Raw genomic sequence first — 27,359 nt, 5'->3', positions numbered from 1 at the left:
CCATTGACAAAGTTGTGGGTGTTTCTTTTCTTTCTTCATGGCTTTTTCAGCTGCATGTCAGTGTTTTTAAGATTTTCTTTTTGTTTGACCAGGGGTATTTTCAGACCGACAGTTTCGACTGCTCACGTCCTGCAGTCTCACTCAGAGTGGTCACGTCGAACAGCAGAGGGCGCCATCGTCCTACCTCCAACCGCAGGAAAACAAAGCTAATGTTAATCAGTCGACAATCACATGACCACTCTGAGGAAGACTGAAGTGAGTCGTTGACCCTGTCAGGAAAGAATGAAAGCACACACTGGTCTGACAACAAAGAGATCACTGTAAGACCAAATGAACCTTTTTGAACTATTTGTAAGTTCAATGTCATTTGACATTACAAGCTGACCATGATCAATATTAAACATTTTTCTCAAAGATTAAAGTTATTTAAGATTAATATCTCAGTAAAGCAGGGGTGCAGAAATTAGGGTTGGTCCTCTGGCCTCTTGCAGAGTGGCTCACATCACCAGAGACTGTAGATTTGACTGCAAACATCTGACCTGAATAAAAACCTCTGCTTATTGCACCCAACTGAATCTTTCTCTGCATTGACCACCTGTCTCAGGTCCTTCATGGCGTAAACGCTTTAACATGAGGTGAAAAAAAAGTAGGGGCATCCTTGCAGCAAATAATAATGCATTTGTTTTATATAGTGCTTTTCTCACAGATGCTTTACATTGCATTATTCATTCACTCCATACTTTGTGGTGGTAAGCTACTATTGTAGCTATCAGTGTTGTTAAAAACGGTGTTAGTAACTCCGTTAGAATTCTTAGTGACAAGTAATCTAATGAATTACCTTTTTCCTCCGTGAGACATGCGTTCCCATTTCTATCGAAGTAACAGGAAATGATTTATCAAAGCTCGCAGAAAAACTGCGTCCCTCGTATCCTGCTCTCGTCTGTTCCAAGGAGCGCCTTGTTTCAGGAAGTGAGAAAGACCAACACTGACATTGATTGGCTGAATGACAGCACATGGAACCAAACAGAGGAGGTGCTTTTTTGTACCCCAATACAGTAAAATACAATTTTTGTACCCCAATAATTACTTTGATCTGTAACAAGTTACTTTTATCATAGATCATTAGTCAGTTACCAACACAGTTACTTTTGTGGAGAAGTAACTGATAACTATAACTGATTCTCCCCAACACTGGTAGCCACAGCTGCCCTGGGGTAGACTGATGGAAGCAGAACCATCTGACCACCACCCTCACTCACACACTACATTCACCCAGGGTTCCTAGTGTTCCCCAACGGTCTCCCATCCAAGAAACAGCCAGGCCCTATCTGCTTGGCCTCCGAGGTCTGACGGGATCAGGCATAGCAAAGGTGGTGTGAAACAGTAACGGTTGTGGTTTTCAGGCTGAGAGGGGCTTTGAGCTACAAGATTAATACGTTGATGAAAAATCTAAACAAAAAAGCTGGAAGGTTCAACATACAAACATAATGTGCCTAATAAAAATGCATGTGATTCAGTTTACTTTTCTAAAATGGTAGATTCAGATCAGATCCTTCCACTGTACTTGCCCGGAACGAGGATTAAAGTTCACACTATTAAAATGATGTTCCTGTGTTAATACTTTAGCTGTAAATCCATGTTCGCCAACGACTCGACCAGAATCTTCACCAAAGCCTGCGAAGACCTCCTGTGTGACTACGGGGACGTCGACCGTCTGTCCTGTCACCTCCAGGCTGCCTACACTCTCAGGACTGGGATCTGCCTCGACGACCAGAGCTGTGGTACGTCTCCTCTGATGCTCTGCTGCTCGTGGTTCTTATGTTTTTTGACAGATGACTCATGGACGTGTCAACTGTGTAGTCATTCATTTCAGTTGTATCTCATTTTTCATTTCAGTTGTATCTCATTTTAAGTAGATAGAAATGACTACAGTCTCAAAGAAGAGGTTTATGGCTTTAAGATGGAGATGTCCAGGCTCTTATCTCTTTAGCTTTTGCTGTTGTCTAAACCACTCTAAGCCTTCAGTACTGTTCATATTTATCATGTGTCTGGATGATGTTCTTCCTGTCTCCTCAGTGCGTGACACTTCCTGTTTGAACCACTACTGTGCTTCTCATGAGTTCTGTGGTCTGATGGAGAATGACGAAGCCAAGTGCATCTGCCGTGAAAGTTTCATTTATCCATACAGAAAGAGTGGCAAATACGGTGAGTCAACCTCCAGCAGATAGTGCCCTAGGAGGCTGCCTGGTTCGCCTATGCCCAGGGCCGGTGCTGGCACAGACTGCCACCCAAATGCACAAACTGCAGTCTACAGTCTGCATTTTGAAACAAGATTGGGCCGTGACACGTCTCACTAAGCTCCTTAGCTCACAGCAACAGCAAGGACAGAGATCTGCACAAACACGCTCCCACTCGATCGCAAAGCTTCTCTAAATTACACTCACAGAGCGACACGTGCTGCTGAGGAGGAGCTATCGGCTAAGTTATCTTGATGTTTGATGACTGCAGCCTCTTCGTGAATAGCTTGGTCAGGGCCTTAGTCCATCCATTTTCTTCCACTTGTCCGTTGCCGGGTCGTCACATTGCACCAGCCCCTATGGCTCCTCCTGCAGGTGGTGGGTCCACAGAAGGACGGCCTCATGGTTCTAACTGGGCCCGGTGGTCTCTCATAAGGGGATTCTGAACCGCTCTTTTCTGACCCGTCACCTAGGACCTGTTTGCCATAGGAGACCCTACCAGGGGCATGAAGCCCCGACAACAGAGCTCCCAGGATCATTCGGGTGCTCAAACCCCTCCACCACGTTAAGGTGGCGGTCCCAGGATGGGTGGTGGTCCCAGCATGGGAGGGCCTGAGTCACTTAGTTTATTTACATCCATACCTTTCAGTATAAATGTATTTCCATTTCTTAAACAGCATAAATACACACAACACAATGAGAGGATAGACTTGATGCTGGTGTTCGCTTCGATAAATGGCTCATCTTTGTCAGAAAGTGGATTATAGGACGTCATCGATTGTGGATTTTGGGTTTGGCTCTTGTCGAAGGGTCAAGTAAAAGTGACAAATCTGACCAAAGCTCTTTGTATCATTGTCCAGGAGAGAAGACCGTGTGTACGGTGGACACAGCTTTGGTGGAGATGCCCATTTGTTTGGTGGAAGACAAAGGTTTTGATGTGTCAGAGCTCCACCTGCTGGACACAAACTGCAAAGGTCACGTCAATGAAGACGAGCACATGATCACCTTCAAGTTCACCCACAGCAAAATCTGCGGCGCCAAAATCTCGGTAACTTTCACCAAAACTATTTACGAAATGTTCATTTAAGTGATGGTCACCTTTAGCTCAGTGTTTGAAATGTTAAGAGGAGACACTGCAGGTAAACTGTTATGTCCAGCAGAAGTCTGAAGTTCTGACTTCCTTCTTCATCTGTCACTCTGTGACAGACTCAAGGGCAATAAGGCCTCAGTCTTTATACTGAAAACAAAGAGGGCATCGTATTTAGTGTCATGTTACTGTCACTGGTGGTGTCTGACCTGAAGTGTGACTCAGAGTTGATTCACATTTTCACTGAGAAGGTGGGATTCATACAGAGTCAAATTAAAACAGGAACATTTGCTGTGTATGATTGAAACTATTTCATTTATTTAAAATATACAAGCAGTATAAATATCAGACATCACCAGGTGCAAGGCTACTACATTGAACAGTAAACAGTGACAAAGACCGGAACACTTACTCCAATAAAACTATTGGACTACAACAAATTAAACTCTATATATATATACTAACAATACAATTTAATGAGACAAAGGGCCCGATCTTGTGTGTCAAAACGCAGACTATAGCGTAACATTTTTCACATAGCGCGACCCCGCACAACACAATCTACGTGCACGTATCGACACTAGCCTGCAGACCTTTCTGTTTCCACCACACACACATCTGCATTTGTTGTGTGCGCTGCTGCACAGAGGAGCAGGCTGTGCAGATCGTCATTAAAGGTTTTGTAAGCCGCCCGGTTATTATGAATTTTATTTGTGTGTGATTTCAGACCAACCAGAGCCACATCATTTACAAAAACACCGTCACGATCTTTAACCCGGAGGACGACACAATCACACGCGAGGACATGATCTACCTGAACTTCTCCTGCAGCTACGAGCAGCCAGACTCCAACCCCATGACCATCAAGATCCTGGACGGGTGCGCCACACACAGACTTCTCCCCAGACACTTAGGCCAAGAGCTGTGCAATGAAGCAAAATTATTTTACAATTTGAATTATTACACTAAACAATTACAAAAATAGCATAATCGAGAAAAAACAATTATAGGGATGCCCTCCCGCTTGTCAGGCAGGAGTGGACAGTAATGGAGTAGTCCAATACATCAGCCTGTGTGAGGGCGTCCCACGGGCCAGCTGAGAGACTGTCACGTTTCAATGGAAATCTGCGGTGTGGCTTAGTGGTTAGGTTAGATTAAAGGGGTTAGATGCAAGTTAGTCATTTTATACTCACTACTGCCACCTTTGGTCTTATGCGTAACTGCAGCTTCTATATCAAGCTCGTGCGGGATGGCACTTCGGACCCGAATGAACACCTTTTTGAGTGACAGTGCAGGATTTTAGAGGCAATTGTGGTGTAACAGGTCTGGGCTCATTCTACACATTAGGACTAACCTGGCTAACACCATGCTGCTGTGTGCGCTCGAATCATTTGGAACTGCACAACAGCCTGGGGACCATGGCCGAAATTTTCGCATGGATTTGGGAACCAATCACAGAACGAGGAGGGACAGCAAGGCGATGACGCGCTATTCAATATACGGAAGCTTGTAGTTTATTTACGGATTAAAAAAAAAAAAGTTTATTTACGGATCCAACATGACAGCAGCAGACGCGATGGTATTTTTCGATCAAGCTTTAGACATTGTTCTAAATAATTTAGCTCAAAAGTTTACAGCGGGTACGTCATACGTCATCTCATACGATGATACGATTGGCTATGGCTACGTGCAGACGCATGATAGACTTTTTTTCTTTTTTTTTCGTAGCGCCCAATAAACGACTAAACCACATCTCTCCTACGAGAAAATGAATTGGTGGTCCCCAGACTAAATATCACTTGTGATTTTAGTCTGGTGTTAGCCAGGCTACATTAGGACATGGCTGGAACATGTAGGGGGATGAAAATACTTAGTTTTAACATTTTTAAACTCCGTATAGTCCCTTTAACAACCAACAGGCCGCTGCACCCACACTGATTCTCAGCTCTATAGGGTCACAATGTACAACTTTCAGCCTGGCCTCCAATAACAAACTACATACTATTGCATCCAATTAGACCAGTATTTCCAAAGTGGGTCATTGCCACTCAAATAGATTCTGCCACTTGTTCAGTTTGTTATTACATCCCCTCTATAGTTTGTTTACACATATCCAATCCAATGGGTGCTTAGTTCTTGGTTTGTTTGTTTGTTTGTTTGTTTGTTTGTTTGTTTCAGGTCAATGTTTTACTTGAAATTGCATCTGATTTGGCTTCAGTTACAGAAATTGAATAACCTTTAATCCTGTAGTGACATAGATATTTAGATTAGGGTGGAATATTCCACTTTCATTGGGCCAATTGAAATGGCTAGTTTTAGGTAGAGCATAATGATTATTAGCCATTATGCTCTACCTAAAACCTAAAACAGACCACATTAAACAGGAGGGCTGCACCAGGGACATGGGATATTTGTGCTGAGAATAACACATTTGTGACTTTAAAATAGGCATTAAAATGCTTTTTTACAAAAAATTATGATACTACATGATGTCTCTGTGGCCCACAGGCCTGAACAAAAAACTCAAGGGCTTCAGTCTGATTTAGTCTCTCACCATATTTGAAGCCTATACCTTCTTATGCCCTGTAACAATAAAAGATTGAAATTCAAGTATTCCTTAGTATTAAATCTGAAAAATCCTGTATATAAATAAAATATTTGTTAATTAATGACTCTCATTCTACAAAAACAAACCCTTGTCATTTGTATCTGCTGTAGAGTCATGTTTGTCCCAGTTCCTCTGAGTCGTGGTGCAGCAGGACTGATGTGGACAGATGTTACAGAAGAAGTTTGTGAGGTTCATTTCTTCAACAGTTACTGTAGTAACTATTTTCTCCAAAGTAAAAGTAGATCTACTACAGTCCTGTCCACATCTGTCATGGTCCACCATGACCCACCACTACTCAGAGGAACTGGGACAAACATGACTTTACAGCAGATACAAATGGTTAGGGTTTGTTTAGGTTTTCTTTTTTAGAATGAGAGTAAATTAAAAAAACTTTTTTGATTAGATGCATGATTTTCATTTTTTTTATTTTTGTAATCGTAATTTTCCATATATTATGTTTTTACTACATATTTGAGATTCAGAATACGATATGACTCTTACATGCAGCAGAAGTCTGAAGTTCTGTCTAAAGCAGAAGCTCCATGACTTCCTTCTTCACTTCTCAGTCTGTGACTGAAGAGCAATGAGGCCTCAGCCTTTTACTGGAAACAAAGAGCTCACTGTATTTAGCGTTATGTTACTGTCACTCATGGTGTCTGACCTAAAGTCTCACTCTGAAGAAAGTCAACTCACATTTACACTGAGAAGGTTGGAAGGGCGCCCCCTTGTGTCCAGTGGCGTCCAACCGCCCGGAGCAAAACTGGCCCCCGATCGGGTGCCATTAGGGTTGAAGAGGTTATTGTCAGTAAATTGTTGTTGTAAAAAGTTATGCTGGAATAGACTAAATGGCACGAGCTCCACCTTTCACTTGAACCATGTTGACTCGTCTCCAAAGCTGCGCATTTATAATGCGTGAATCCAAATGCGCGCGGCTAATTAGCATAATTAATTCGGCGAAAATAGCGTGCACGACCTGTGGCTTTTGTCACTGTATTGGCCTGATGGCTCAATTATAATAAACATAAGGAAAGAGAAACTTTAGAGGTTAAAACGAGGAGAGAAGGAGCTCTGTCTCTGACTCTGCACCATCCTCTTCTCAGAGCAGGCAGAGGCAGGATTCGCCTCCGACGCCCCTGCTGCTCAGTAATGTAAACGTGTGTTTGTCAGCTCTGTGATCCAGCTGTTCATGATGGGTCTGTATAAGTACTCCATGGTGCAGAAAGCGTGCAGTGACCACATGTGCAAAAAGGAGCTGAAGCCGGGAGTCGAACAGAGACTGGGACAGGCCATGTGGATTCACCTGGACCTGAAGACGCTGGACTCCAGGGTGGCTCTGGTCATCGACTCCTGTTGGGGAAGTGTCCAGACGAGCAGCGAGGGCGAGCTCAGGCACAACCTCATCACCAACGGGTCAGTTCTGGGTCACAACTGGATCTGGAAGATGAAATATACTGTAAATAGCACAAGTTATTATTAAGTTATTATGTTATATTTTTCAGATGTGCAGATCGTGGCGACCGCACGGTGAAGGTGGCAGAGAACGGAGACGGAGACCACTGCTCCTTCTCCTTCAAAGTCTTCAGGTTCTTCAAACACCCCGGACTGGTGCACATGCACTGCACAGTGGGCCTGTGCCTGAAGGGCGACAACAACCGCTGCCACCCGGTAGGACATCATTTACACCCATCTGCCATAACAGGGGGTAACAGACACCCGGCACAGCCCCACTTTACCAGAGACAGCCCCAGTTTGTCCTGAAAAGCCCCAGTTTACTCGGGGTCGCCCCTGCACGGTAGCGCAGCGGTTAGCGCCTCTGCTTCACAGCTAGAAGGTCCAAGGTTCGGTTCCCACCAGGACGGGGCCTTTCTGTGTGGAGTTTGGATGTTCTCCCCTTGTTTGCGTAGGTTTCCTCCGGGTACTCTGGTTTCCCCTACCACTAAAAACATGTGCAATAGGTGAATCCTCCAGCCAGGTGATTTTGACCATCAGCCTGGCTCCACATCATGGATGGAGATGGGTCCCGGGGCGCGGCACGGCCATCGACCGCTGCTCCTTATGGGTTGCCTCAGTGGAAAAAATTCCCTATGGGCACAATAAAGTAAACAAACAAACAAACAAACAAGCAACAGGTTTGGGCCCTTTGATGTGTGTCCCATAGCTGTATCCATTTTCTTTTTTGCAGGGAATCCTAAACCTCCTCCCACACTGCAGTAGCTCTGCTGAAGGTTCGAGCATGATTTTTCAAGTCCGCATCAATGTGGACTGCTCAAAAATGTTTTGCCCGGGGGTCGGAGGACTGGACAATAAGAGGTTAACTTCTGTAAGAGGATGTCAATGTGAAGCAAAATAAATGCTGTCCAGTAAATTGCTATGGCGCCAGCCCCTGCTGAGCTGCTAGTTACTTCGGCTCCGTTACCTCTTTCCTACTTTTCCTCTTATTTTTACGTTTTTTTTTAATTTTTCATCAAGTAGACTATACATTGAGCATTTGTGCACATGGGAAGCTGCTTTTGTTGCACATTTCCCTGCGCCGAGATACGCAGGAAACGCAGAGGTTGTAGAGGTGGACGCAAGAGGAGAAGATGGCTACCCTCCGTCATCCTGGGTAATGTGCGCTCCATCTCGAACAAGACCGAGGAGCTGGCCGCACTAACCCGACATCAGAGGGCTTATCGGGAATGCGGACTGATGTGCTTTACGGAGACGTGGCTGAACGGGAATATACCGGACTCTGTGGTTTCCCTGGACGGATTTAAACTCGCGTACGCAGACCGGTGTGTGGAGGGGAGCGGAAAGAAGAAAGGCGGGGGTCTAGCTGTGTTTGTGAATGAGAGATGGTGCCACCCCGGCCACGTGCACGTGAAAGAACAGATATGCACCCGGGACCTGGAGATGATCGTCGTCAGCATGAGGCCTAGGTATCTACCGAGGGAGTTTTCACACATGGTCGTGTTGTGCTTGTATATGCCCCCTTGGCTGACGCTGCCGCAGCCTGTGAGCACATCCACAGTACCGTGACCCAGACCCAGATGCGTCATCCCCGCGCCCTGCTGCTCATCACCGGTGACTTTAATCACGCCTCTCTTTCCGCCACTATCCCCACACTCACGCAGTATGTTAAGTGCCACACAAGGAACAATAAGACCCTGGACCTTCTGTATGCTAACGTGAAGGGCGCTTACACCTCTGCCCCCCTCCCCCCGCTCGGACGCTCAGACCACAATCTCGTCCTACTGCGGCCGGATTACACACCCAAGGTGCGAAGGGAGCCAGCACAGAAGAGGTCTGTGAAAGTGTGGAGTGAAGAGGCTGAAGAGAGACTTAGGGACTGTTTCCAGACCACAGACTGGAACATGATCTGCAGCTCTCATGGAGATGACATCGACGGCCTGACCCACTGCATCACAGACTACATCAACTTCTGTGTGGAAAACACTGTACCAACCCGGAAGGTACGGTGTTTCTCCAACAACCACCCCTGGGTGACCCCTGAACTTAAAGCCCCCCTGCACCCATGTCTCCAGCCCCCACCATACGGACCTGCCCCATCCCCGGCAGTCCACCCCCACACCAGTCCCCCCCTCACTCCCCCCTCTCCATCACACCGGACCAGGTGAGGAGAGAGCTGAGGCGACTGAAGCGGGGGAAAGCTGCAGGACCAGATGGCATCAGTCCCAGGCTGCTGAGGACCTGCGCAGACCAGCTCTCCGAGGTCCTCTGCCGCATCTACAACCTGAGCCTCAGCCTGGAGAAGGTCCCCGTCCTGTGGAAGACCTCCTGTCTGATCCCGGTTCCTAAAACAGCGCACGCCAGGGAACCGGCCCACTACAGACCAGTCGCCCTGACCTCCCACCTGATGATGATGGAGCGGCTCATCCTCACCCACCTCCGCTCTGTGGTGAGCCCCACCCTCAACCCGCTGCAGTTTGCTTACAGACCCAACATCGGAGTGGAGGACGCTGTCATCTACCTGTCGGAGCGGGCGCTCACGCACCTGGAGCACGCCGGGACATGTTCTTTGACTTCTCCAGTGCCTTCAACACCATCAGGCCGGCGCTGCTGCGGGGGAAGCTGGAGGACGCGGGAGTGGATGAACATCTCACCGCATGGACCATCGACTACCTCACGGACCGACCACAGTATGTGCAGCTGCGCAGCTGTGAGTCTGAGGTGGTCGTCTGCAGCACCGGGGCCCCTCAGGGCACCGTCCTCTCACCATTTCTCTTCACCATCTACACATCGGACTTCACATACAACACGGACAGTTGTCATCTCCAGAAGTTCTCCGACGACTCCGCCATCGTGGGCTGTGTGTCTAAGGGGAACGACCTGGAGTACCGGTCAGTCATCCTAGACTTTGTGGACTGGTGCGCAACCACCTGTGCTTGAACATCAGTAAGATGAAGGAGATGGTGATCGACTTCACGAGTAAGCCACTACCGCACACACCGCTGAACATCCAGGGGGAGGACATTGAGGAGGTGGACAGTTTCAAGTACCTGGGTGTTCACCTCAACAATAAACTGGACTGGTCCCACAACACCAACTCCCGGTACAAGAAGGGCCAAAGTCGCCTCCACCTTCTGAGGAGACTGAGGTCCTTCGGAGTGAGCAGGCCTCTGCTCAGGACTTTTTATGACTCTGTGGTGGCCTCTGCTCTCCACTACGCTGCCGTGTGCTGGGCCCCAAGCAGCACAGAGCGGGACAAGAACAGACTGAACAAGCTGGTCAGGAGGGCCAGCTCCGTCCTGGGCTGCCCCCTGGACTCTGTGGAGGAGGTGAGTGACAGGAGGGTGTTAGCCAAGCTCACCTCCATCATGGACACACCTCCCACCCACTGCACGGGACTGTAGAAGAGCTGTGCAGCTCTCTCAGTGGCAGACTGAGACACCCTCAGTGCAGGACGGAGCGCTACCGCAAAGCCTTCATCCCCACTGCTGTCAGACTGTACAATAAGACTGTAAAGTTACATGTGCAATAATCTCTGTATCAGCTGCACTTTATTAACTCTGAGTGATCTTCTTGAACGCCGACTGTAACAAGTGAATTTCTCCTTTGTGAGATCAATAAAGGATTATCTTATCTTATCTTAAATACGAGTCTGGCATATATGCAGATGTTCCAAAACAATAAATGTGGTCTTTCCTGGACGAGCATGTAAACAGATGCTGCTAAACTAACTCATCAGCACAACTCCACACTTCTAGCGTCACAGAACAACATCCCCATGACACCCCTTCACCTGGACAAGCAACACACAAACATCTGCAAAGGAGACGCAAGAAATTGGAATGTTTGAAGAATGTCATAGGAAGACAACAAGCACATGTTCAAGTACGCGGAGCTCAAAGGGCCCCGACGTCACGGAGTGAGCGCTAGCAACTTATTATGTACATAAAGAAAACCGCACATTTATTAGTAAAAAAGACGGTCAAACTTACAGTTCACTGTTAGAAGTCCAGCTAATCTACGGCTGGTCCTCCAGCAGCTCCACGCGTGTTTTTCTGTTTAGTCCATTAGACGAGTTTGCGCAACTTTTTAGCTGATTTTACACTTAAAATCACTCTGCAGCATGTACTACCACCCCTGTTTGTTTGGGCCGTGTGTTTCCCTGGTATTGACCTGACAGGCGCTGCAGCTTTGCGCCGTCCATGTTTTTTTCAAGACAGGCCTGGCCATACCGCCTTTGCTAGCCCCGATCCCGTCAGACTTCGGAAGCTAAGCAGGGAAGGGCCTGGTTAGGACTTGGATGGGAGACCCTTTGAGAACACAGGTAGCCTGGCGAATGTAGTGAGTGTGTGAGTGGTTGGTGGGGGTGGCTGATGTGCGCAGACTGGTTGCCTCGCTTATCATCACTGAGTATGGAGTGAATGAATAATGCACCAAATTGTAAAGCGACTTTGAGCGTCTGGAAAAGCGCTATATAAGTCTAATGCATTATTATTAATTCTCCTCGATTAAAACGCACCACGCGATCGTGATCGACCTTTATTAAAATCTCGATTAGATTAAAATTCAATTGCCCAGCCCTAGTGAAACCTGTGGCACTGTTCTGTTTTGCAGAAATGTAAGGGGAAAAATGTCAGTCCAGTGGGTCGCACTCGCCGCTCTGTGTTCAGTTTGGGGACTGCAACCTTCACTTCTGTGAGCTGGATCGATCAGGTGACACACCCTTTCAAAATAAAACACAATTGTTCAAAATAAAACACAGTAGTATTTCAATGTTATTCCTGACACTGTCCACAGGGGGCGCTGGTCCAGTGAAGGACGACTGAAGGAGCTGTCGCTCTGACACTGCAGTCTCACACTGATTTCAAATCATGAATCTGCTGTGAATTCGACAGAACTGTATCTGTCTGTAATTAATAAACTCAGCATCCTCAACTCCGGTCTGCTGTCCTGCTTTTAACTTCTTAACCCCTAGAGGTCCCTGATCAGGGGAGAAGGGTCTGTCTGCGGCCCGCAATACAGAGGCGTGCCGTGAAGTAGGCGTGTCGTGAAGTGACGTCACTACACGACACGCCTACTACACAAAGGGAAGTCACGTTCAATCACGTGAGATTAGGCTGTCGAAAGCTGGAAGAAAAATGGCAGACCGTATGCAAACAGTAAGTGACAAGTGTGTTTTATTTAGTTTTAATCAGTCACACAAGTTATAGTGTATTCATGAATAAATGCACGTCACCCTGAACAGATGAACAAGCCACGAAATGTTTAAAGAAGTGAACTAATACATTGCAGAGAAAGCAATTTGTAATAGTTTCTCCTGAGAGTCATACCATGTGTGCCATCAACATGTCGTTGGCCACATAGCATAATTGCCTAAGTCATTTTGTATTGTTAAAATGGTAATAAGAGAAAAACAATGTGCTTCCTAAAAGGAAATATTTTTACATGTTTTCCAAAAACTGGGAAAATGGGTTAGGCAATGATGCTATGTGGCGAACAATGTTTCTTATCTTATCACAGTTTTCCCAGTTTATCACAGTTTGCCACTGATGAAACAGTGGCAAAAATGTCACAAAAAATTGACAAAAATGTGACAAAAATGAGTTGAATACCCAACAAAAAAATTATGAAAAAAAATCTGATGACGTGAGGAAAAAGATCCTCTCTATTCAGGCGGGAGTTAAGAGGTTAACAAACGTCAATCTTATTTAGGTGACAGTTCACACCCTGGCTGAGAGATTTCACCTGCCATTGCAAGAGGCCCTTGTAAAATTCAGAAGGGGGCCAAACCGGTGCTTAATTTGCAAATGAGTATTTTCAGAAACACATTTGGTCTGATGTGATGGATTGGGGGAACAGGCCAAAACATTTGTCGGAACGCTCTCATTAAACACCATTATACCAGATACATTTTTGCCGGATCCTCCAAAATATTTCCTGGATCCTTTACCCTGAAAAAAAAAAAAATTAAACAGGGTCAAACAGAATCAAATTAAGCACTGTTTGGTATGAACCATGGTAAGATTATTATGTTAGAATTGATGGACATATTTCAATGTGCACTGCAACATCTAATCTGTGTTTGTTCTTTTTGGACAGTGAATTGAAAATGATTGAGGAGGCACTGGTGAGACACTTGCCAGAGGAGGCGGCAGGGAAGCTCCAAGCCTTCAAAGACAAATTGCAAAAAACACTCTCCACTGAAGCCTTTCTCAGCAGGCTGTAATGGACCATAGCAAAACAGTTTTGAAATAAAAAAAAATTATTTGCTTCCATTTTTTTTACGTATTAATTTTGTGGAGAGCATATTCTGGCTGCATTTTACAGAGCCATTCACAAAACATGAATTGCTAAAAAAGCATGTACATAAAATACCAGATAACAATGTAATGTTATAATCTTCACTACATACATATTTGACAGACAAAACACAACAGTAATGAATGTCTGCTTGTTACAAAATGCCAAAGGAGGGCGATGGGCACAAAGTTTTCATGGCGTGTGGTCTTTATGATCAGTAATGTGAGAGCATGGGTGTAGGAGTGTGTGTAGTGGTAATAATGGCTTTAATTTGTGATGTGCTTTTCAATGCTGTGTTGACAAGTTTCTCAAAACGCCACAATGTAGTCTTTATTCATTCACTCCACACCGGGTGTAACTACTGTTGTAGCCACAGCTGAGGAAGAGTAGTCAGGCTGCCAATCTGTGCTATCGGCCCCTCGGACCACCACCAACCAGTCTCTCACTACGTTCACACAGGCAATGTGGGTGGGTGAAGTGTCTTGCTCAAGAACATACCAGACTGCACTTGTGGCAGCCAGTATTCGAACCACCAACCATAGGCCCCCTTTATAAATTAATCTGCAAATTACACAAAAGCGCTGACATTATTTGACTCATTATCTCTTGTTCTGAGCCTCTCGTGGCAGTCATAGAACATTTTCCACTGCAAATCAGTATTGATAAATTGTTCTTTTTTTTTCTAAGTCTGAAGTAATGGCAGCTTTTGTGGGCTAATTTGCTACTTTAATATTCATAAAATTCGCCCTTAAAAAGTATTTTCCCACTAATATAATGACAACAACGACATGCCCCAGAAAATTCATTATTGGGCAAAGAATGTGCAGCAAACCGATGAATTAAACTATCAATAGTATTAGTGGCTACTTGGCCTCATACCCCCTTAATGCTGGGCCACTGTGGATTTGCCCCAGACCTTGCATTCATGGAGAAGAGACCGGATGGATTACGTTTGTGCGGCAGGAAAGCAGAGACAGTCCTTCATGTACTAATGGAGTGTGTTTGTTATAAGTAGGAGCGGAATCGATTGTTTAAAGCTGTGTTGGGCACAGGAGTGGACAGACTGAGGACACTTTTGGACCCACAGATAAGTTGTGGAGATGTGACAGCTGCAGTAATGGAGTTTGTTTACTCTACTAATCTACATGTGAAGATCTGCCCATGATGCAGTTCTGCTGAGAGACTGTGGAAGGCAGCAATACACCTGGCGGTGTCTAGCCTGCCGGAAACGAACAAGAAGAAAAAAAAAGTCAAGGGTTTGTTTTTGTAGAAGAAAAGTTTTTAATAATTAACACACATTTCAATCATCACATGAAGTCAGGAGTTTCACACCTTCCTTCCTCACTTCTCAGTCTGTGACAGTCTGAAGAGCAATGAAGCCTTTATGCTGAAAATAAAGAGCTCACTATTTAGCGTCACTCACAGTGTCTGACCTACAGTGTGACTCTGAAGCCAATCAAATCACAGTGACTCAGAGTGGGTTGGGCTCAAATGTGACTAAACGCCAAGATCCAAAATCTGAGACTAACATAATAAAACCCAGGGCTTTAACTTATCTGTGATGTAGCTGCTGTAGCCATGCGCTGTTGTTTTGGTGTGAGGCAGCGTGGGAGATGCATTCAGGGACAGCGGGAAAGGCGCACTTCTTACTGTCCCTTTTTTCCCCCACAAATGCGGGGAAAATCGGGACAAATATATAACAGAGGGGTTCTCCAGCGGGGGGGCAATAGGGGTGGCAGGGACTGGCTCCCAAACATCAGGAGGAACGACCGCAGAAGGAGGAAAAGCCGGCGTTTTGGCGGGTATACCGGCTTTCACGAGTATGACGTTTATTTTGAGCGACGAAAAACAATTAAATATATTTATTCTAACATGTCAAGATCACAATAATCTTCCAATTTAGAACTAAAATATTAAAGAACTAACACAAATAAAACACACTTCAATTAAATACTTAGTTGTTGTTTTTTGTAATTTATTTTCCCAAGCCACTCAGAGCCGCAGTATAAGGATGAAAGAGCCGCATGCGCACTGATGAGGTGCAGTGGTTGGTTACTCGGCTGGTGACGAAAGGATCGGGGCGTCTCCAGGCGGTGGAGGCGTTCCCAGAAGGAATCAGGCGTTTTATCCCTAAAATGGCTGCCACCAGAGTTTTTACAGATTACTCGAAAATACGTGAATGTGCCAAGGCAACACTTCAGGCATGTTTTTAATGAGGGAATGACTTAATAACATGATGTAAAGCTGGAAAAAGTCGATTTTGCATAATACCCCCCCTTTAACCCTCGTGTCGCCTTCGCGGGTCTTTTTGACCCGCTGTCATGTTCCGGGCATTTGGATGCAAGGTGACACAAGGGGGCGCCCTTCCAACCTTCTCAGTGTAAATGTGAGTTGACTTTCTTCAGAGTTAGACTTTCGGTCAGACACCATGAGTGACAGAAACATGACGCTAAACACAGTGAGCTCTTTGTTTGCAGTAAAAAGTCAGAAGCCTCATTGCTCTTCAGTCACAGACTGAGAAGTGAAGAAGGAAGTCATGGAGCTTCTGCTTTAGACAGAACTTCAGACTTCTGCTGCATGTAGGGGTCATATTATATCATATCAAATGTTGCAGTCTGTAAAGCACTTTGTGATGTCTTTCCATATGAAAAGTGCTTTATAAATAAAGTTTGATTGATTGATCATATTCTGAAACTCAAATCTGTAGTAAACACATTATATATGGAAAACAACTACAATTACAAAAATGCTGTATCTAATCAAAAAAATAGTTTTTTATTTTTATTTACTCTCATTCTAAAAAAGAAAACCCAAACAAACCCTAACCATTTATATCTGCTGTAAAGTCATGTGTGTCCCAGTCCCTCTGAGTCGTGGTGCAGCAGGACTGATGTGGACAGATGTTACAGAAGAAGCTCGTGAGGTTAATTTCTTCAACAGTTACTATAGTAGTTTTCTCCACAGTAAAAGTAGATCTACCACAGTCCTGTCCACATTTGTCATGGTCCACCAGGACCCACCACGACTCAGAGGAACTGGGACAAACATGACTTTACAGCAGATACAAATGGTTTGGGTTTTTCTTTTTTTTAGAATAAGACTAAATAAAACTATTTTTTTGATTAGATAGATGATTTTCAAATATTTTTCTTTTTGTAATTGTAATAATTATTTCCATATATTATGTTTTTACTAGTTTCAGATTATGATCAATCAATCTTTATTTATAAAGCACTTTGCATACCAAATTTGATATGATATAATATGACCCCTACATGCAGCAGAAGTCTGAAGTTCTGTCTAAAGCAGAAGCTCCATGACTTCCTTCTTCACTTCTCAGTCTGTGACTGAAGAGCAATGAGGCCTCAGCCTTTTTACTGCAAACAAAGAGCACATTGTGTTTAGCGTCATGTTACTGTCACTCATGGTGTCTGACCTAAAGTCTCACTCTGAAGAAAGTCAATTCACATTTACACTGAGATGGTTGGAAGGGCGCCCCCTTGTGTCACCTTGCATCCAAATGCCCGGAACATGACAGCGGGTCAAAAAGACCCGCGAAGGCGACACGAGGGTTAAAGTCTACTCACGTACGTTGAGTTGATCAAAATCAATCTTCCCAAGACCTAATACCGTCGTATATTCGTCTTTACCAGCAGAGGGCGCACTATCTATCACGGTGGATTCGCTTGACGGTATTTCTGTCTCGGCTCCGGGTCTGCAGTTTTCCCCTACTCCTACAAGACGTGCAACCAGGAAGTGGCTCGGTTTGGCCACACTACCAGAGGCAGACGGACTGAGCATCAGGAGCAGGCCACAAGTGCGCGCCCTCGTGCGCTACCGCGGGGAGAACCGGTCAACAGTTGTGGACGTCTGACCGTGGTACATGTGTTTGAACTCGGCTCTGTGGGAACAGCGAAAGCGCGCCGGAGCTCCTCTCCCGGGCCAGGGGAGAGAAGAAGGCGTGCGGGGTCTGAGAGTGACGAGGGGGCACCAGCACACAGACGGCAGCAGCCACAGCCTCAACGCGTAAGAGAAGACTTTCGAATCTTTTTACTGCCGTAGAAGGACATAAAACAGTTAAAGTCGTACTCTAGTCCCGGTAATGCGCACGTGAAGTCCTGCAGCTGAACTTTGGTGCGTGTTTTATAGGATTCTGTTCAGCGCTTCAACATGTGCGAACTTTTTATTCTGATGTGTTCTTATCCGTCTACACTGGCCCGCATTTGGCCCACGCCCAGCCCAACATCACGAGAACCACAGGCTGGCACGTCTTCCACTTTAGCTGCTCTGTGGCTTCATTTGTCTCATTTTTTTTACTTCAGGCGAGGCGCTGCAGATGACGGACATAAATATGAGAGGAAATGCCATTGCAAGTTTGCTGTCATGTTGTGTTCTTAATAATAAAAAAAGTTATGTAAAAAAAAAAATAATGGACTGAACAGAACCAGGTTATATTTTTATTTTTCATAGGTTTGTTCTAAAGGGATTAGGGATTTCATGTTCAGAGTAGGCCATGTTACTCTGAACATGTTGTTTGCACACAATGTTATTATTGTGTGCAAACAACCTTTAAAGAAGAAGCTTTGCCTTGTTTTATAGAATCAAAAGCTCAATAAATCATTCAAAGAATTTGCTACAGTATTAAAAAAATCCCCTGATTATTTTTTTCACATATTAAGTGTGGGAGATATTGTTGCCAGTGCAATGATTAAACGCCTTATTGTGATGATTCGGTAATTCATGTGTGTCCAGGTGAGAGTTTATATTGCACAAAATGCCCCCCTGAACATTTCAATAATATAGTTTGACATGGGTTTACATGGTTTCTGTCCTGGGCATGAGGACTGGAGATGCCACTGACTCACATTGTGTGAATTATCTGCTAAAATAATGATGTCGCTTTACAAAAGTACAATTACAAAAAAAACACATAAGACTGTAATTCTATTTGGTTACTCCATGAGAGCGACTGAGTTTTTCCTTCAAGCAAGAGCCTAGTGTTACTTCCACATAATACTACTGTAGTTGTACATGTCCGTGTAGGCTCTCAGTCGTACAGGAGTCGTTCTCGAGTCATCGTCTGTACTCTGTTGAAGTACCAGAAGTCTTTGTCAGCGACACTTATGTTGAGACTCTCACCTGTGTTGCGACCAGTGCTGTGTGATATGACCATACATATCGTGGGGACAATAGAAAAGTGTCTATCGTGCCATTTCTTGATTCTTTTTGACGCTTTTTTCAGGAAGCTTTTAGATTTGGGTGAGGCCAAACTGGAGGAATGTTGACCTATTTTATATGCATGTGTCATGAAGGGTCCTCGAGATTATGCTAATCCAAATATGGTCATTTCCCTTCTGGGAGCCACCAGAACGAAAGACCAAAGAAATGTGTCGTGCATGTGCACACGGTGCAAAACTTTAGGGCTGGTTTTCTCCAAATTAGGCTTTTGACCCACTCATGCAACGACCTCACCAATGTAGTAGCTCCTGTAAACTCCAAACTTTCCAGTAGCAAGATTTGTACGTATTTCAGATGTATTTTTTTTATGTCTTGTTTTCCTGCCTGATTTATTCAGCTTTTAACCCAAAAAAAAACAAGGCGAAATTTGAGTGTTTCAAAAACTAAACTATAATCCAAAATCCCCTCTGAAGAAATCTAAGTAACTAAAATCTAAACAAAATAAAAAGAAACATTAAACCTGGGTTTATCCATTATTTAGATTTTGTCAATGAAAAGACATTTTTTAGGCATAAAATCTCTCAGTCTCATTTCTATATCAAAACATAAAATAACAGAAAACTTGCAATACATTTTTCCTCATACATTCTTTACAATAATCTATAGCAGACGTTTCAAATTGATATCGGCCCAAACACCTGCAGTCTCGCCTTAATAAGTTATTCCCACCGCTGCCAGCAGGGGTCTTCTCAAGCTCTGCCACATCATCGTTTCATTTTAATAATTTTAATTTGGTTCATTTAAAGGGACTAGATCTCAAGCATCCAAGCTGCTGCCCTCCACATGCTGACATTAATCGGGGTGGTTTTCCAAGTGCAGCAGGGAGTATTTAAAGAGGAGCTGTCAGCACTGCATGAGTCACGGTTTGACTCGGGGTCAGGCCTCTCACTCTCCTGGACTCAAGTGGCAGCTGCGCCGTCATGCGGCCCGTTCCTTCCTGTGTTTACTTCTGCTGCTGCTGATAACATAAAAAGATTCATGGCCACGTGTGCATAACATTTCAGCCTTTTCCCAGTGCACCGCTTTCTTTCCACACGGACATGGTTAAAGGGCGTTTTACTTCTATGGTAAACGGATGCACAGCAGAGATAGCCAGGCCCACCTTAGTGTACCCATAGGCCCCAGAATTGTGGGCCCCCACCCTCCCTCAGCGCAAACCCTGTCAAGTGATTGAAATGAAAATCAACTAATCACTTTTTTATTTTATTTTTCCTTTTTCTGATAGGCCCTTGACTGGTAGGCCCTCGGGCTCCAGCCCCTGCAAGCCCATTGGATAAGATGTCTCTGGAGATAGCGTGTTTATTCCACATCTTTTAGAAAACTTTAAGGACACATTTTAGTTTGTTTCTGACTCAATAGTGTCGCCATCTGCTGGTGGATGCTGGTTGCATTGTTTCTTTCTGAAGGCCATTTGCAATTTATCCTCAAGTAAAACATTTTGAGATAATCGTGCAGAGCCTTGTGAATTGGGTCCTTACAAAGGAAATGGTATGCGGTGTTCAGAGAAACGTGTGCTATATGCCAGGAACAGAAACAATGTAATTAATTGAGAAAAAACTTTGTTTATAGGAGCCATCTTGGCCTCGTTGATTTGTTCTTCCGTCCACTATGTAAGAGTATGGTTGTTTATGTGTGTTTATAAGGCCCAGGAAAGTGCTGCTGCTCAGAATTCACTCTGGGCACCAGCATGCCCAAACTGCAGCTCTGACTTGAGCCAATATTGGCACTGATGATTTCTGTTATGAAGTAGTAGTTATTTATTTTTGACATATACCTCTGTGTAAATATATTTATCAGCATTGGTCCTTTACAGTTATTCACAGTCAAACTATTACCGCAGAGGCAGAGAGACAACATGTTATAAGCAAAAATATCACTGAAATGTTCTATGGTCCCTTTTCCATTTCATCTGTCTGCTCTGTGATCAGCTTGACTTATTTCCTTCAAGCTTTTTCACAAGCTCTTACAAGCTCTTACATTGATGGCAATGGATATTTGAACGTAAATGAAAGTTGTTGTTATTGTTGGTATTTGATGAAATACCACACATGCACATACCAGCCAAGATCTTCGATGCCGCTGGATCAACCTTTAACCCCGGGATTCCACATCATCCGCCTGTGCGCTCAGCTCCGCTCCGCTCCGCCCCGACTCCGAACGGCTGCGACACCAACGCCCACTGTCTCCGCTTCAGTCCGCCCCGGTCCTCTCCGTCAGTGCTCCAGCTCCACGAGGAGCACGCGCACAAAGCAACGACTTTGAGAAATAAACCTCCCAATAAAATAATAAACAACTATTAATGAGCATGCAAGCTATACCGCGTTGAAGCATGAAGCCTGTGCCCCCCTCATGCGCGAGGGAGAGAGAGGCAGGAAAAAAAGTTACGTGAACGAAAGCAACAGAAGCTTAATCGGGTCGTGTGATTGTTTTTGTGATAACAAACTCCGCAGAGGGAATTATCGAGGGCACTTTGTGTGAAATAGTGACATTTTCGTTAAAATAAAGTCCGCTCGGAGGGTATTTACTTTGAAGCTACGGATATTGTCGTTCTCTTTCCCATTTGGTGCGGTCTGAACTGTGGAGCTTGATCCGGCCGGGGCGCAGACGGACCTGAAAATAGGGTTGATCCGTATTTTTATCGTGGAGTGGCGGAGAGGCCACGTAGGCCCCTTGGAGCGGAGTGGACCATGTGGAATGTTTCTGAACGTTCAACATTGCAACGCATTTGCTGCGGAGGGCGGAGTGGAGAGAACAACTTATTTGTCAACTTCTCCTCAATAAGGCTCTCATCACGCTAATAGAAATGTAAATCGGAGCTTATTATTTGCATTTGCTCAATTTTAACGTAGTGTTTAAGAAACAGTGGGTGAACGGGACAATATGTACATGTTTGCGTCGTAGCTTACGTTTTTGAAGCTGCTCCACGCGCCGCCCGGTCCGTGAGCTCGTAACTTTGTACCTCCTACACCGCCTCTTTCTCTCCTCTCTCAGTTCTTCGTGAGAATATTCCAAACCCATGCGTGCCCATGCTAGCTCCGATGTGAGCGCTATCTCGCTATTTTAAAACGGTTTAAGTTTCCGTACGCAGCAAAGCAAAGCAAAACCACGCGCTGTTAAACTCTGAGCTGTAGAGAGAGAGAGAGCCCCGCGCGTCATAAGTAGAGCAGCGCTGCGTCTTTAGTTTAATAATTACGGCTAACACATCATGGCTTCTGGCAGGCCACAGAAACTAGCGCGCATATTAGTTATATTCGTGATTTAATTTACGGTGCAATCCCTGCAAAGTTTGTCGGTTTACAAAGCCTACAGAAGATCTGTGCGTGTTTCTGACAGGAGGGGGCGTGGCATCACGATGGTGGCTCTTCTTCGTGATGTTGCTCAGCCATCACGATGGACGATGATATCGTCCATCGGCACAACCCTATGGACAGTGTGTGTTTTCTCTTTGGCAGGTCCAGATTGGAGTGACGATGGGAAGGGCCGCGGACCGCCTGTTGAAGCTCATGTATGAGTGGATGGAGGAAGCGGAGGAGTGCAGCTCTAACCTGAGGGGTCTGGCTCGGAAGCTGGAGTCTCTGAGGGAGGACTGTAACACCTGGGAGACTATCGGGAACACTGCGGCTGTGGTTGGGTCAGTTTTGTCCATTTGTGCAGCGCCCCTCACCGGAGGAGCGTCTCTGGCAGCGGCCGGAGCTGTGGCTGCAGGCCTTGGAACAGGAGTCAGCCTGGTCACCAAGATCACCGAGCATTTCAAGTCCAGCAACAAACTGGAGCGAGTCAAGCAGATAGACGAGAGATGCAACGAGATCGCAGACGAAATACAAGAGCTGTTTGAAGAACTGAGAGACCAGTGTCCATCCAGAAGCACAGAGGAACGGGACAAACATGTCGTAAATGAGTTTCTGAAGGCCATGACACGACGGGGCGGACTGGACAGTGACACTGACATAAAAGATCTGGACGATTTGATCAAAAAACTGATGGACAACACCCTGGTGAAAACCATCACCAAACGCCTGGCCTCCTCACTCATCACTGATGTCATCGGCATCCTGTCTGTGTTCTCCCTGGAGCTGGAGGGGAAACTGGCCTCTGCTGCCGTCGCAGCAGGAGGGAAGCAGATTGGAAAAGCTGCGGCCATTAAAGGAGCGTCCCGGGTCAGTATTTTTCTTTACATTCTTCTATTTTGCAGTTTGTGTTCTAAGTTACACCCTTCTTGAACATAGTTTTTAGGCGGAGTGGCTGGACTGGCCTTTTCTCTTCCTGAAGCCATTGACAACTGGATGAAGGCCATAAAAGACGAACATGAGACAGAAGCAAGCAAATCTCTGAGAGACACTGCCAAGAAGATCGATGAGGCCGCAAAGAATCTGTCTGAAAAACTTTCACAGATCACGTAAGTCTTGCTTTGTTAGCCCCCAGAAGAGCTGCAGGAAGTGTGTGTGGATAGAGAAGGCTGGGCATCTCTGCTCAGACTGCTGCCTTCGGTAATCCGACCCTAGATAGAAGAAAAAGAACGGATGCACAGGCCAAAAAAATGTTTGTCAACCAGGAAAACTCCTGATGGCTCGTCCAGCCTTGCTTTATGTCATTTTCACACAGGCTCTAGTTAGTTGCCATTGTCACTTTTCTGGCACGATTTTTTGTCACTTGTTTGTCGTGTTTTTTAATCCTCTTTTCCGTTGCTATTTTGACGGGGGGGTTTTTTTCAAGAAGCTTTCAGATGTGGGTTCAGGTGGTTTACGGAGTAAAAGAACGTTCAAAGATTGCTCATGTAAAGGACAGATCCTCAAGACTTCTACTTACGTACGGTGTTGTAATACATTTACTTCAGACCAAAGCTGTTTATGGTAAAAGGGGTTGTTGAGTTCAGATGTTGAGAAATATCTGAAAAGCAGATCCAACAGTGAGCCCCTCCTCTCTGCCCCTCAGTCTTTATCAGAGTCCACCAAACACAGACGGCAGTAGCCACGGAAACTCTGCCTCTGAACACGTAAGATTAAACCTTTGAATACTTTTACTGCTGTAGAAGGGCATAAGATAGTTCAAATTCAAGTCTAGTCAGGGTATTGCTCTAGTTCTAGTCCTGTGGAGGATTTGTGATGCTATAAAAAAAAAAAAACTTGACAAAAATGATCTGCGGTGGGTAATCTGTGAGTGATCTACAACTCTTAGAAACTTTATTAGAACTTATTTGAATAAATGTGTGTAATTTAAAACGAGACTGTCTTCCAACAGAAGGCGACGTCTCTGTTGTATTACTGATTTGCAAACACCTCCATATGCAGCAACTCCAGAAAAGTTAATCTTTCCACTTCCAGCACTGTGTCCAGCAGCTAAATTATTGCACTTTTTTTGTCAGTAACTTAACACATTGAGTGTCAAAAACGGAAAAAAATAGAACACTCTAATACACCCTATGTGTGATTTTGGTAGCTCTGTGATGAACAGAAGTGAAATAAATAATCAAAGACTTGTGAAAAGTCACGATCTGGACATTTCATTTATATTATTGTGTTTCTGTTCTTTCTTTCTTTTAGTCCGTGGGGGCGTGGTGTTGTGTTGTGAACAGCTGTGAACCCGACACTTCTCTCTCGCTTTCTGGAGCGACTACAGATCGAAACAGTTGAGATTTTAACATTTCTCTGAGTTTTTAAATGGTTAAAATCGGTCCAAGGACGGCTGAGAAGCATCCTGTTAAAGTCTTCAATCTGAGAACCAGGCTGTTTAAATGCACACGCGATGAAAAGCGATCGATAACAAGCGGTGTTTCAAAACGTGTCAATAATGTTGTCATTGAAAATTGACTTGAAATATTTTGGCATTTTGCCATTTCCCATAACGTTAGTGTCCGTCCAGAGAGGAAAGAGGAGTTAATCAGAAAGGAGAGTGTTGCATAAAACCCCTGTTGTCTTCAAATCTAGAAAAAAATCAGTGATTTCGATCCAAACTAGCCTAACTGAGGCACGTAGGATTAAACTGTTTCCACCTATGGAGAGCTTAGAGTCTCACCTTTCAAACGAACCATAGCATGTGTCCATAGCTATAACATAGAATACGCTGTGGTGCTACAAATATCATGAAAATGGTCTGGATTGTTGGCACTCAACAGCTAAATCCCCAAAACAGTACTGCACTCACTGTGATAAGCACATCTCAACTCACACATGTGGGGCAAATCAAACTGGTCTAAAGGCCAAATTTTGGGCATCCCTGATATAAGCTTTCAAACAATCTATAAAATGTCCAGCTATAACGATAGGAAATATATCAACCGAACCTTACGTTTAACACTGCTCTTTATCTCTGTAGGAAATTGGTGAAGAAAGCTGTAAACAAGTCCCGACCCAGTCCCAACCCAGGGCCCTCTCCTGACCCTCCGAGTGATGATGATGACGAAAGCAGCAGCGAGAGTGAAAGCAGCAGTGACTCGAGCAGCAGCAGTAACTCGAGCAGTGATGAAGAGGAGCGGGAGCTGAAGATGGCGCTGGTCAATGCTCGCTCGGTTAATAAATTAATCCGTGAAAACGACAGGGCACTTATTGACCTGATTCTGAACAACGAATTGGACGTTCTCCTCATCACAGAGACCTGGCTGAATGTGAACTACTTAACCGATGGCGCTCTCAGGAGGATCCTGCCTCCTAGATACAATTTCCTCAGCTTTCCACGCTTCGGTCGAGGAGGCGGCGTAGCTATAGTCTTCAACGAAGAGGCTTTCATTGTGAGACATGTCCCTTATCACTGTGACACAGGCTTCGAATATGTGGCGGCTTCTTTGAGACGCCAAAAAACGGACGAGCCTGTTCTCATCTTGAACATCTACCGTCCGAAAGCATATAAAGGTTTTTTTGACGAGCTGCATGCTCTTTTGTCCTGGGCTTTTTCCACCTTCAGACTGGTCATAATCGGGGGAGATTTCAATATTCACGTCGACAATCCAGGTTCTAAAGAGTCGCGTGATTTCCAGAAGCTCCTGGATGACTTTGGCCTGGTTCAGCACGTGTCCGGGCCGACTCACAGAGGAGGCCACACCTTAGACCTGGTCATCACTCGCCCCGAGGTTGCCTTCAGCGATCTGTCTGTGGAAAGAAACAACTTTTCTGACCATAGAACCGTCTTGTTCACAACCAACGTATCGGTCAAACACCTCGACCCGATAAACATACTGGAAGGCATGTGCGACTTGGTCACTTCACTGATAAAGAAAAGGAAGAAGAAAAGAAAACGAAAGAAAAGAAGAAGACGAAATGAGTCGAAAAAGTAGTGATGTGATGTTCATGACTAAGCAGCTCTTTTGAACGGCTCTTTAAGGTGGACAGTTTGAACAGGATCTAAATTGTTAAAGGGGGGGTATTATGCAAAATCGACTTTTTCAAGCTTTACATCATGTTATTAAGTCATTCCCTCATTAAAAACATGCCTGAAGTGTTGCCTTAGCACATTCACGTATTTTCGAGTAATCTGTAAAAACTCCGATGGCAGCCATTTTAGGGATAAAACGCCTGGTTCCTTCAGGAAACGCCTCCGACCTCCAGGATACGCCTCCGACCTTTCGTCACCAGCCGAGTAACCAACCACTGCTCCTCAGCAGAACCCCCTCCCCGCAGTGTCTAGCCCTAAGATGTAAACAGAGTCATCATGGAGGATTAGCTTCATGTGTTGTGAACCGGAGCCACAGCAGACTTTTACAAAGAGACACATCAGTGTTTCTGTTACCGAAACACCCAGGATTAAAACCGGTGACAAGAACACTTATTTCAGTGTCTGGTTCTGCGCTGGGCCTTGATGATGCCCAGAGCCTCCGGAGAAAGCTAATGCTAAGCTAAACCTCGAGTCATCACGTGAAAACGAGAAATATGCACACATAAAGTCAATAAAACCACCACACACATAAAGAACCGTTTAACAATGATCACACACGGAGCCAGGCTTGTTGATTTGGAAGTTTATTGCTCACATTTCATCTACAATGGGTCATAGCCGAGTGGCTTTCTCCCGGAGCTAACAAGCTAGCCGCGACAAGCTAACGGGAAAATTCACTGAATACAAGCAGCATATTATGCATTGAAAACGTCACTAAAACAGGCAACTGCTTGAAGCAGCCTTTATGATGATCACACACGGAGCCTGGCTTGTTGATTTTGTAGTTTATTGCTCACATTTCATCTACAGTGAGTCGTAGCCGAGTGGTTTTCTCCCGGAGCTAAGGCACTATTAGCCACGACAAGCTAACAACCTTCACCTTCACAACATTCATTGAAAACAGGCAGCATATTATGCACAAATAACGTCAATAAAGCAGCAACTACTTGAAGCAGCCTTTACGATGATCACACAATGAGCCTGGCTTTACACATTTGTGGTTTATTGCAGACTTTTCATCAACAATGAGCTGTAGTCGATTATAACAAGCTAACGGGGTAACCTCGAAAAACCA

At 44.9% G+C, this 27,359-nt stretch overlaps 3 protein-coding genes across 3 annotated transcripts; all 3 read left to right on the top strand.

The window, feature by feature from the left end:
* Nucleotides 1–1,622: 1,622 nt before the first annotated feature.
* On the top strand, nt 1,623–8,950 carry LOC306962332 (pancreatic secretory granule membrane major glycoprotein GP2-like; the record flags this gene model as incomplete). Its single annotated transcript, XM_079555451.1, has 7 exons — nt 1,623–1,781; nt 2,077–2,205; nt 3,098–3,285; nt 4,052–4,203; nt 7,100–7,342; nt 7,432–7,597; nt 8,468–8,950. The coding sequence occupies exons 1-7, from the start codon at nt 1,637–1,639 to the stop codon at nt 8,948–8,950; spliced, it is 1,506 nt and encodes a 501-aa protein (XP_079411577.1). The 5' UTR covers nt 1,623–1,636.
* Nucleotides 8,951–17,681: 8,731 nt separating this feature from the next.
* On the top strand, nt 17,682–23,139 carry LOC306962331 (uncharacterized protein; the record flags this gene model as incomplete). Its single annotated transcript, XM_079555450.1, has 3 exons — nt 17,682–17,707; nt 22,372–23,076; nt 23,125–23,139. Exons 2-3 carry the CDS (start codon nt 22,390–22,392, stop codon nt 23,137–23,139), a joined length of 702 nt encoding a protein of 233 aa, XP_079411576.1. The 5' UTR covers nt 17,682–17,707; nt 22,372–22,389.
* Nucleotides 23,140–23,198: 59 nt separating this feature from the next.
* On the top strand, nt 23,199–26,337 carry LOC306961951 (uncharacterized protein). The gene is made up of 2 exons (XM_079554926.1): nt 23,199–23,315; nt 25,232–26,337. The coding sequence occupies exons 1-2, from the start codon at nt 23,203–23,205 to the stop codon at nt 26,184–26,186; spliced, it is 1,068 nt and encodes a 355-aa protein (XP_079411052.1). The 5' UTR covers nt 23,199–23,202; the 3' UTR covers nt 26,187–26,337.
* The last annotated feature ends 1,022 nt before the right edge of the window (nt 26,338–27,359 follow it).

Source organism: Gobius niger, assembly GCF_951799975.1.
Source record: "Gobius niger genome assembly, chromosome: 4".
NCBI lineage: Eukaryota > Metazoa > Chordata > Actinopteri > Gobiiformes > Gobiidae > Gobius > Gobius niger.
The sequence above is the reverse complement of the archived record's forward strand: the minus strand, read 5'-3'. Positions and strand labels throughout refer to the sequence as shown.

Coding starts and splice junctions, on each gene's coding strand:
- LOC306961951 (XM_079554926.1), top strand. CDS start 23,203: ATGAAGGCCATAAAAGACGAACATGAGACAGAAGCAAGCAAATCTCTG. Junction 23,316..25,231: donor GAAAAACTTTCACAGATCAC/GTAAGTCTTGCT, acceptor TTATCTCTGTAG/GAAATTGGTGAAGAAAGCTG.